Source organism: Lottia gigantea, assembly GCF_000327385.1.
Source record: "Lottia gigantea unplaced genomic scaffold LOTGIsca_42, whole genome shotgun sequence".
NCBI classification, from domain to species: Eukaryota; Metazoa; Mollusca; class Gastropoda; family Lottiidae; genus Lottia; species Lottia gigantea.
Window position 1 is genome coordinate 730,591 of NW_008709463.1, and position 12,770 is coordinate 743,360.

The following is a 12,770-nucleotide window of genomic DNA, read 5'->3' on the forward strand; positions in this document are numbered from 1 at the left end:
CAAATGTCTTCATTACGATCCAATAAAAATTCCGCACACAAAGAAAATTTTTAGTCTGGAAAATTGTTTTTGCTGTTTAAAGGATCAAAGTTTAAAAATATTCAATATTCTTGTCAAGCAGCTCACACTTTCACAGAATAAATTAAGCAATGATATAGATATTGCTGGCGTTCATTAGGAATATAATGTACAAAACATTACCACAACAAATGAAGTCTTACACACACAGAGAATTTAAAAAAAAAAATAGCTGATGTATGAGGAAAGGTCAAATCGTGCCTAGGTACTATAATGGATTTCATGATCTTATATTCTTGTAAATCCCCAAGGAAAGTCAAGTCAAATGTATTTTTGTTTTTGTACGTTTAAAAGATATATACGGATGTATTTGTACTTTAACAAATTCGTTTACAACCAGGAGATGTAACCAGGAGTAATAAAAACACCTGTGGTATATATTGGATGTAGTGAATCGTCTCAGTCATGATTCTGTTAGAAATAAGACATTGGACATATATGTGGTACTACGATACGAATATTATGGTCACTTTACTACGAAACCAATAATTATGATTGCACAATGTGTTCGTCTGTTTAGTGTTTATACTCTACATTAAAATATATTCCGTTCTATCAGAATTTCCAGTTAATAAATTATCTGTGATATATGCTGGATGGATCATCCGTCAAATGTCAGGTGAATTTCATACGATGGACAAAAAAGGAATCACTTGGTTTGGGCTCTAAAGAATAATCAAGATTTTACGATATGTTCGTCTCTTTTGCACTACATTAAAAATACATTATATTTCGTTGTATCAGATTATCAGTTGGCATATTCCAACTTAACAAATAACATTAATATGTTGAGAAAGTCTGGAGTTCGTTTGACAAACTAATTGAAACTTCAGACCAATTTGACAATACAAACTTTCACTGACGTTTATCTAGTATTCCTTTACATCCCACAAATATTTAAAATCCGAAAGTTATAGCCATAGAGACTTCAAAGTCTTCATAAAATCTAAATGTAATATTTATGTATGTGTCGAGACCATTGATTGGCCAATATTTATGTAAATTACCACTTTCCTTTAACTGAAGTAAATGAGATATTGATTGGTTTACGTGTAGACTTAATCAAACAACCATTCGTTTATACATTCATCTGCTGACTAGGATTAATGCAGGAGTCCATCTGGATCCAGATTGATATAATAAAACCCACAAGAAACAGCAAATAAATTTCAATAAAGAATTAAGATTTGTGAAGTTATTTTTTGTGCATTTCTTGCCAGATTCTATTTCAAATTTTCAAAATGAAGAAGGTGATAATTGGAAATACATAATACCACATGAGCAATATCGACTATAAAGACTGTCCAAAAATAATGGAGACACCATAATTATATTAACACGTATGTTGTTGTTTCGAGGAAAACTTGATCAAACTTTATCCCTACCCTTTGAAAAATAAAGTTTGTAAACAAACTAATTGAAATTTCTTTTCTTAAATATGTCGGGATTTTGTAGAATGTCAGAGTTCTCAGACGTAGGAATTCACACGGTACGTTGTGCTTAACTTACTAGACTCGAGTAAGTAAATATTTGTGTCCATCGTTTCTTTATTGTGTTATTGATAAGGAATACTACATTAAATATAAGATAAATGGAAGAATAATAATATCTTCAGTCCTATATATCGCCAAATGTGACCACAGAATAGAATTGTTACTTAGGAAAGCAAGAACAAAGTAGCATTAAGAGTTAATGTAGGCAATATCATGCTTAACCATATACAGTTGTAAAGAGGTCGGGATCCAATTAATCGAAACAATTATTCGTTAATGGTTTATCTTAGTTTGGGTTCAGCCATATCAACACACAGGGGTGCTCTGATTGACAGTCAAATGAATTCGCTTTTAATGACTATCGACCATTCTGTGTACTTTTGGGAATTCCAGTCCAAGATTGCTTATGATTCCAATAATTGTTCCTCTGATTGCGACAGGCTAACAAATAGACACACGTCGTTATTTTTTTTTATTCAAATGCAGTAGTTAAGTTCCGAAGTTATTCGTTTAATTTTGAATATGGGTAAATTAGAAATATTAAAATAGAACCTGAGACATTAATAGGCTCATGCTTTAAGATCTGCAGATAACTAACCTATTTCAGCCTATGTCCTTACTGAAGTATTTGATAATTCTAGTTTCGATAATCCGGGCTTTGGTTACAGTAAAGTTCATATGTTATTGTTTAATGGATTTTAGCCACTTTTCAATAATATTAACACCCGACCCTTCTTCTAGTAGTTTTAAGAGAGAGTTTAAAATGGAGGTTTTGAATGAAGGTAGAGATTAAATTTGGGTTTATATTTTGAAACAAGATTGTATTTGAGATCAAGGAGTAATTTCTCGAGCCCTTCGTACATGTATCAGCCTGTCCTCGGTGGTTTTTAATACCCGATCAAAATTTAAATTGAGTCACAGTACTTCCAGAGAGTTGTACTTTGTTGTTTTGCTATGATACCATTGTGTCAAAAAGTTATATTATAGCATTACCATTCTACAAGTTGCTGACATTAAGTATGTTACTTACATGCATTACTAACAGCAAAACTGTCAGTGACGTCTAATTCTTTGGTTATGTTTTCCAGTCGGTAGCGATGAGCTCCAGAATAAGCCCGGTTAAAACTCTGTACCTCATGTCGAAATGCTGTGTGAACTTGGCCTGAGTTACGGTCGAATATGGCGCCTGAAAAGAAAACAAACTTTAGGTTACCATTCCACTAATAATTTCATTACAGAATATAATGTTAGGTATTAATGCGTAGACACCTGATACCACTTTTCATTCTGAAATTCGGACTCACTTATGATTGATGGACTTCCTCGTGGAAAAAGTTCATTTGCTGCTATCAATGTTTTGATTGTTTTTAATTTCGGGCTTTCGTTAAGAGATTTGGATAGTTGGTACTTGGTTTATTAATTTATACGAATAAAACGAAATGGATGGTTACGTACTACTCACAACGGTAGTCGAAATTATTGAGCGAAAATTTAAACTGTACAATGATCTGGAGAGATTTGAGTAACGCAACCACTTCAAAATTGATATAATAAAAGTTTATCTAAGTACGTTTCCTTTCTTGTATTAAGGTCTGTAAAAATTGGTCTATTTCCAGAATAGCTCTCAGTGTTATTTGACACTTTCGATGGTAACAATTAGAAACTAAGACAGCTCGATAATGAATTCTTCTCTCGTAGCTTAACAATTCTGTTAAACCCTGGAATGATTAGTTCGGCACCCGAAGATACTGAGTTTGACAGAAGCTTCCAGCCTTGTCGAGCTCGTAATTCCAAATGTCAGCAGGAATATTAAGGTGGATATTTGATAATAGCAAAGTGATTCACCTAAATTTAAGAAATCCAGATGAATGAGCACAGTAGGTCAAAGTAAACTTTCAGAAAAGATATCAAGCTGACAGACATACTCCTTGGAGGAATCCACTGCTTACTTTTACTCTGGATTTTGCAATACTTTGGACGAGATTTTGATTAACGGATTTTCCTACTCTGCTTTTCCAGTGGAACTTGTTCTATTGACAAAGTCCTACCACAGTTTGTTACCAATAAATGACCAGAATACAGATGCATCTTATAAGAAAATATGAGTTACGAATCAATTATTGATATTTAGTAAGACTTTGATGTTTTCTGCATGATATATATTTTTGAACTTTTGTTTACATGATCATGGTTTCATGAAGTTGATAAAGTTTTCAGTCAGATTAGTTCAGTTGTAAATGGCGGATTAAAACTGCCATGTTAGGAGAAGACCATTCCGTGTATTCGTCAATTATAGAGTTAATAGGTGACCCTACTCTTCGTGATGGTTGACACAAATCTTTTCATTTAGGTCGAAGAGTTTTTACAACTGATCAATTTTGTTTTGACATTGAAACGTGCTTGAAAGGCGGTTAACTAAATTGCTTTCGGTTCTCTGAAGTAGATCACCTAAATAGGACCTGAATAGAACTCTGAAGAAGTTTCATAATAAAAAAAGGGAATTCTTGGATTACAGAATTGAGCGTCCCTTTATATTAGGGAAAATTGGTACGTGTAAGTAACAAATCACACATTCGATTCAATCATTGGCCTGCCCACAAAAAAGTTAATTTTGGACAAGTAGAAATAAAATATAACACAACGACCCCATATACTACTCCATACAATGTTCGATATGCATTTATCAAAATGAAAACAGTAATTAACCTACAACAGAACATCTTCAAAATGCGGCTTTTCACTTCAGAACTGGTCCATGACATTTAAAAAGTGAAATTGTCAAGTACACTAAAGGCAGCCACCTCCAGAGACTGCTTTGTCGTGCAGACACAATTCCTCTTCGTGTAAAGATATTTAAAACGACACACAGCGTCTTCACACAGTCGTTAAAATTTTTAAATGATTTAATAAGACACAATTTCTAAATGACAACACAACCGTAAACAATTTGGCTAAAGTTAGGTGATGCCTTTGGCACAGGCAAAGACGGGAAATAAACATATTGAAAAGTAGCTGACGAATAAGTTAATAATTTATTAAGATTAAGATTTCAGATTTTGATGCATATTCCATTTCTTTTGGAGCACACTTAGCAACTTCTTTGTGCAGTGTTAGGCTAACTTCTAGTTTAAATATATTTAAATTCAAAGCGAGATCAATAGAGTCATTGCGTTGGAAGCTGATTTATTTCAATCCCCAATAATAAACGTTAAAAAAAGGTTGGAGGTCTTTTAAATTTCAGTAAACGCTGCAATTTACATTTCGCAGACAAATGTAATAAGTTAGGTTGGACACGACAAACGACCGAGAACTCTTAGAATTAAATCGATATTAGTTGGTCCAGTGAGAAAACGAAAATCCCAGTCCAAATTTTACATTCATCCAGTCGATAGTTGAACGTCTCGAGGGAAATAAGGTTCTCTTAAAAATGCAAACTATTAATGTGATTATTGGAAAAAGAAAACGAAATGTTTATTTGATTATTTGTGATGTTATTTATTAGAAATGTAATTCCCGACCGTGCGTCTTTAATCTGCTTGAAAAGAAAATTATAAAGATATACGTCGCATTTTATCCCATCATTTTTTTAAAAGTTGTTACGAACTGAATTAAAACGCTTCTTAGGATGGTATTGCATATTACTTCGACAGTTACCATGTGATGACCTTTTCTAATTCCCAATGTGGGTATTTTCATAATATAAAAAAATTTCAAAAATGATGATGGTTATCAGTAAGACAAGGTCATCCGAAAGTTAATGATCGGAAAGTAAACCAAAACTGAATCCACTCTAACTAAACTAGACGAACCTAATTGCTTAGACCAATAGTATCCAAATCCAATAATTACTAATAAATAAATAACGACTACCCATTGGGAAACTTGAGTTCCTTTCAGCAGTAGGCCATTTGTAGTCTTGTCAATTGCCAAACAGCTCTCTATGTATTTGTAATATTGATTGTCCTTTGCTCCAGTTTCTACTAACGCTTGAGAAAAGGAAATTTAAAATTTATACTTGATTAGGAAACTCTGTTGAAATCTGAGTATTCGGATATTTGATCAATACATGACTCCGATTTTTAGTAAAATGGTAAGAACTGAAATTTTTGATTATTGGCCCTTAACTTAACACTGTTTCTATTAAATAGTTATGTATATCAAACCAATACGAATTATCCTGATCAAGTGTGATCTTTCAATGTATTTTTTCCAGTAAATCAACTTCGATTTTGGTTAATTGTTAACGATCAACTTGTTAAAATAAAATCAAATGTTGAACCAAACTATTTACACTACGCTATACAGTCAGAGTAATACTAACAGTCATCCCTATCAAGTGTGGCCTGGCGCAGAAAAGTAGGACGTAAAACTTCATTCATTCATTTATTAAGTGTGGCCCTTCAATCAATGTATTCTGATCTGTAGATAATAATTAATCCATCGATCTAAAAAAAAACTTCCGAGCTTTTTGTTATAAACCTGATAACATCAACAAAGAACATGACTGACATAAAAACGTTATCATTGTCGATATCATCAACATAACCTCATATCACCATAAACTCTGAGTAACAACATGATTCAAGTTCTGTTTCATATTTCTAATAATTATTCTATCTATGGTCGTTACAGGCTTTTTGTTATAAACACCAACAAAGAACACGAATGACATAAAAATGGTAGATTATCATCGACGATATCATCAGCATAACACCAGAAAAATCAATTTAAACTATCATATCGTACATCGATCAATCTCCTTCCTAGACTTAATAATTGTTTCCTTTATGCCTGGAAATGTTTATTTGTTGATTTGACGGTTTATCGTCCAAGATATGATGAATGTGTGTACAATTTGGTGTCGGTTATGATGAATTCGTGTACATTTCAAGACGGATATCGACGGTATCTCCTATAACTGCCAGGGGTTAGAATTCTATTAATTGAAAAGTTATGTCACTGACTTGATAATCGTTTCATGTTACATCAGATAGCAATTCAGCTCTTCCATCATTTTTCTTTCTGTACCGGAAATTTATCAATGATAAAACTAAGCTGGGAATTAGAGAAAAACAGATGGTCTTCTAAAACTTCCTCCCTGTTTAAATTCGTGCCATATTTTGCTTCTAAAAAAACGGTTTTACTTTAGGATGTGAAGAGAGACCCGAATTTAGACGATTTTTTTTAATTATATGCAAAGTGCCATTGCTCCTTATATTTGAAATGAAGCATTGCAAATGACTATTTTCCAGCTCTTCTGGTGTATTTTGTTTTATACTGTAACCGATTCCGTATTCATATTTGTTGTCAAGGGTGAAAAATGTTCATGTTTATTCATGTAAATTCATTAAATGGAATTCGTATTTCAACAACTATCACAGGTGGGCCGTTATCTCTTTCGTAGTATGGTTTACTCATAATGCCTCAGAACCTGCTACTGTTCATCTACGCTTCATATTCCTTTCAGTTCCTTATGTCTACCACTCGGATTACAAGTACACTTGTAAAATGTCATCATGTGTTCCGGAAGAATATACAATGTCCGATCTGTTATTATTTCTAATAGATGTGGTCGCATGCTTTAGATAATTTGACGGACCTTTAGAGATACCAGGCAATCCGGTGTATATTTTTTTTAATAGAATTGGTCGCATGCTTAAAATAATTTGGCGGACTTATAGAGATACCAGCATTACAATACAGTGTGGCAAAACGGTGTAAATTTTGCGTGATGTTAGCTGACTGGAATGGAATTCGAGCCGGAAGATAATTTACTACTTGATGGTTCCTAACAATGGCTGTTATTCTACAGACAATTCCAGACCACCCATTATAAGGTTATATTTCGACTTTGGTTTATTTCGCTCAAAGTTACTCTGGAATTAATGTAAATGTACTTTTTTACAAAAACGCGTTGTTGCTCATACTTAATTTGTGTTCATTACCTGCTACCAATGTTTCGCCAATATCTTGTTTAAGATTTCGGGTTTCGTTTTGCGGATCGGATCGTTATTTACATTGTAAAGAAATTATCGACACGTTGCTATACATGATTGGAAGATATTCGCAGCTCAGCTGTTATTGTCACAAAAAAAATCCTAAAGCATATAAAGTTAATTATATAGGGTACAATGTTCTGAATAGGATGTGTCAAGAACTTATTTTTTATTAAGCCGATCCTATGTTCCTGATAAGGATAATTCAGAGATTATTATTCTGATAAAGCCGAAATTTAGTTTTTATTATTTTTAAATCCAGGGCAGTCGTGATGTGCATGAGTTTGGTATTTTCATTTCATCAATTCATTCCAATAAAATTGCTATCATCTCGTATAATGGTGCAAGAACCTTAATGTATAAATGAATGGGGACAAAGCTATGTCGTGATCTCATTATTAACAGTATGATATTGTACTTGTCCACTCTGCTTGGTCGTCTTATCATCATTATACTGTGGATGCGTAGTTCATATAAGATTGCTTAATCAAAAATAATAAATAAAAACCAACGATCCAAATCGAAACCCGAAATCCAACATAACATATCGACAATACATTGCTTGCAGCAATATATTTTCAAAAATGTTAACATACTTTTCAATATTCCCCCGTTTTATTCTTATTTGTGATCTATCTCGTGCAACATCAGACCAAACAGCAGTGTGTAATAGTCACCATACTTGCATTTCATAATTCTTTTATGACGTACAATTTAAAAATAAATTAAACTCGATCACGATATGTATGATAAGGAGATTTGGAATCTTTAAAGCTACAAGGAACGCCTACAGCCGTCATTTCACAAGACACTTGATACCGCTTTTCATTATGAAATACTTCCTCTTGTGTAAAGTTCATTAGCTGCAGTTTTGCAGTTCGGATAGGTAGTACATGGGTTATTTATTTACAACTTCTACCAGAGAGTCCATGTATTCTCGAATGTTAAAATACATTTTATTAGATTTCTTGCTTGTTAACGAGTTTGAATTGAAATGTTGCAGGCCTGTTCATTAATAATCGTATTCAAAGATTTAAGAAATGGTAGATATAACATGAAAGATCAGTTTATTGCGCAATGTAAATTTTGAATTCGATTATTTTATAATAAGGGAATGATTATTTCGTGATTTGAGATTGATAATTTTAGAATTAAAAATTACATGTAAATAGATAACGATATTGCATCATGTATCATATTGTCACAGGCAAAAACGGGAAAAATAAACATATTGAAAAGTAGCTACGAATAAGTCAAAATGTGAAAGACGCAGTTTTTTATCGGCAATCCACCTTTGTAATTCTGTGAAAACTGAACGAAGAACATTTTCACTTTTGCTTGAAGGTAAAGATCATTCAATAAATGTCAAATGTTTTTGTGTTGTGGAAACCTGTAACTGGGCCACGATCAGATCAGATATACTGTGTTATTATCTATGTTCTGGAGAACCAAATGTCACGGACTGGAAGTACAAGTTCTTGGATTCATTTTCTTTGTCCAAAAATGGACAATACACTTTTGGGATGATAGGCAATAATATCTCACATGGCAAACTTACCAGTAAGCTCGTAAACGTTTTAGATTGGATTCTACTTAATATACCTATGATGCTTTTAAGATGGGATTTCGAGGCCACAAAATAGGTACTAATCTATTCCTATGATGTATAATGCAGAATTCATTGTTTAAAAGAATCTAAGTAGAATTTGGGTGGAATATTGATTTTCTGAAGTCTGAAGACAGCAATAAATCAGGTTGATTCCTTAGATTAAATTCTTATCACAAATCTTACTATTATATTAATTCTTTAGTCTTAGGTGCTTTGTTCTACACTAGATTTAGAAAGCCTGGAAGCTGTAACTGTTTTAGTTCCTTAGACAGATGAAGGGGAGTGGGCGAGTTATTATCGACATTCGGATTAAAATGATTAAAAGACGACTCGTTTTTCATGTATATTTTACTCTGTTTGATCTCGAAACCCAGACTAAACCTTTAAGTGCAGTGTCACAGAGACTTCCCATTTCAGTCCTAATGTTCTAGCAGGAAGATGTTACTTTGAAATGCCAAGACGGGCGTTTTCTTCCTATAACATCTTGAATGATCCTGGAAGGCCCAGTCAACTGTTCTCTGATTTCTTGTGTTGTAACCATAGTGTTGCTATTTGATACATGTACTTTTGACAAATCGCACTAGTCTTTATGAATACTTTAATTATTGGTGATTTATAATACTTCGAAGAATGATTTCTAGTTCATGTCACAAACAGATGGTACAGTATGGTACAATTTAAGTAAGACGAATATTGACTATGTTGTATGACATAAATTGTAATGATTCATATATTAAATGTTCCCCGCGGTTGTAACTGTTACCATTCCCCCAAACCACAGTCATCAATAAATAAGCGAACAATATAAGCTCTGTATAATGTTTGAGTTGAAAATACAATGCGTCATCAACATTAAAACCATTTTTCTATACGTAGAATATTGGTGTTGAAAATGCAATGACTTCCTTTCACTCTACAAGAAAAGGAGCAGGTGTTATTAACACTGTAATAATTCTTTCACACCAAGTAATTAGATCGAAATTCTGTAGCAAGAGCAATTATTTTTGTCCTTGTAAAGGCAGGGAATAGAATCCTCCTCCAATGCATTGTAAGACAAATATACACACAACAATACACAATGTAGAAACTCTTACATGATTACTGACGTCTTATTCCCACAACCGAAATCAGAACAATTAATATATATAGTCTGGCGAAGCTTAATTTAACTATAAAAGTCAACCTCAAGTGGGTGTGGAAACTGTGATCTTATTACAGGATCAGCGATATTTTTTATTTTGTCTATGCATCTTTTACTGATCTACTCTGCGATTATATTACCTTAATACCTGGCTAGATATGTTAAGAATTGTTACTTTCCCTCCTCCGCTACAATTACATAATTTCATGTATATATGCATAACCCATCGCCATAATTTTAATGAGACAAAATGTTGGATTGACGCTGATTTGTTTTGAGAATCGATACTTATATCGTGTTCTTTCTTTACCTTCTCCAATAGAAGTACACAATTTCATAATTCATATAAATGGTATTAATATCTGCATAATCCACCCCCCTAATTCTTGAAAGACACAACCTCATAGTAATGCGGATTTAGTGTTGGATATCGGAAATAATATCGGCTAATCTACTTATTATTGTACTATGTAGCAAAGACTAATTATTGTACGAAATACTAGACTGATTTTACTGTTCTTGACATTAAAACCGTATTCCTTGAAGTCGCTAGTAAGAATCGGTCGATGGAACATTCCCAAAGGGCATTTATAGAAAAATATTTAATTGGCTATGGAGATTTTCTAGATGTAGTCTTCATAATTATAATAGAATGACGTGCTCTGTTCTTTTGGAATTCCGTTTTCTAGTCAGTTTCAGTTCATCAGACATGATCCTTTCAAAATTGTTGACCTCTATTATAAATAACACAAGAACCAACAATCCGAACCGCAAAACGAAACCCGATATCCGAAACATCACTTTCGTGAATTATTGGTAGCAGCTAATGAGCTTTTAAATTGAGGAGGTATATGTTATTATATTACTTTAGAGTTGGTTGAAGATAATCCGTCTGGCATTTCCATAATTGTATCTCATAACTCCTAATTATGTCTTTGTATATGTTAATCTGGGCTTTGTATTTGCCTAAGATTATAAACATGATTTAATATAAGGGACGTAACATAATTATTATGAATGCTAGTGTTAACCTAAATCCACCAATACAAACCAATACGATACAATGTGATGTGAGTCCTTAGCATGAACAATGAAATAAACTATGATATTTCTGTTTCAAACATAGTTCCGAATTTATAATCGACTATTTTATCTTTGATGTAAAACTTTATTTCAATAATATTTTTTTAAACAGAAATTCAGATAAATATAATAATATGTAGCTGAAATAGATCTCTACTTGTCAACTTCAGAAGGGACGTAAGCTGAAATGGGTCAGTTGTCTGAAGATCTCTACTTGTCAACTTCAGACGGGACATAGGCTGAAATAGGTCACTTACCCGTAGATTGCACAGCGTGAAACTCAGAATGACGATTGTTTCAGGTTCCACTGACTATCAGGTTCCAACGACTATCAACGTATAAAGAAAACTACCTTTACATATCTAAGCCACTTGTACAGTATCTTCAATGACACAATCAAAATCTCGTTCAAAGAATGGTAAAACCGAGAGCGAAAAAGTAAAATTCTTTCTGAGCTATACTTGTATTTAGTACATAACAGATAAGATTGAACATAGGTCATTAATCTGATTATTCTAGGTTTGAGTAGACCTGTATTACACATAGAATCGTCAATGAAAGATTATCTCCCAGAAGAATATGGTTGAATACCCTACGAATATTATCTTTTATATCTAATGAAAATGTTGGCTCCGATGACATAAACTTTGAACAATGACACAATAGTGTCAATAGACAGTAATTTTATTTTCTAGGATAGATAAGTAATCACATTATTCATTACTCCATTATTCTTGTCACAGGTAGAGTAACAATGTACTACATAATCTTAATAATCTGGCTCTTGTGACTGATAAATCATAACTATACTATCACTTTGCACTACACTATCAAAGACGAGAGTCGAAGATATGGATAAAAAATGTTTTTCTATATGTGGTACACAATCGCATTAATTTGACTCTTGTGACTGGAACATCACAAATCAACTATATGTCTGGTATCGCATAGTCCCCGAACACTGTACGTCTCTATGAAAAGGATATTCGGCGATATTTTTGAGGATGTAGCGAGGCAAATGTCTCGACATAGATCTGTCTAAATGAGGTCGAATAGGGGCCACTTTAGTACATGGAGGTATTTGCATAAAACTTAATGTAAGTCATCTTTAAATAGATAATAATGAACTATACAGGACGGAGCAGTTATTGTATGAACGTCGACATTTAAATACTGTCATTAAGTTAAAGCTTCCTTCCATCTTAATCACATTCTTCGCATTAAATATTGAAGACATTAACACACTCTTTATTGTACGAAATTTGTTTAAGACATCTCTAGTGAGATGTGCATGACACCTTCGATTAGTTTCCTTATACAATTGCAGATGAAATTTGCAGGTTTTAGATAAAGCCAGTGAAAAAAGAAGG

The 12,770-nt window shown here is 33.1% G+C and overlaps 1 protein-coding gene across 1 annotated transcript in view; it reads right to left on the reverse strand.

The window, feature by feature from the left end:
* The window catches only part of LOTGIDRAFT_122838 (hypothetical protein), a gene marked incomplete at both ends in the record, with an annotated part of 32,154 nt that extends 29,396 nt beyond the window's left edge, over positions 1-2,758 (reverse strand). Inside the window, one exon of the mRNA XM_009060381.1 lies at positions 2,602-2,758. Coding sequence (XP_009058629.1) covers positions 2,602-2,758 — 157 coding nt within the window. The remainder of the gene's footprint in view (positions 1-2,601) is intronic.
* Positions 2,759-12,770: the final 10,012 nt, after the last annotated feature.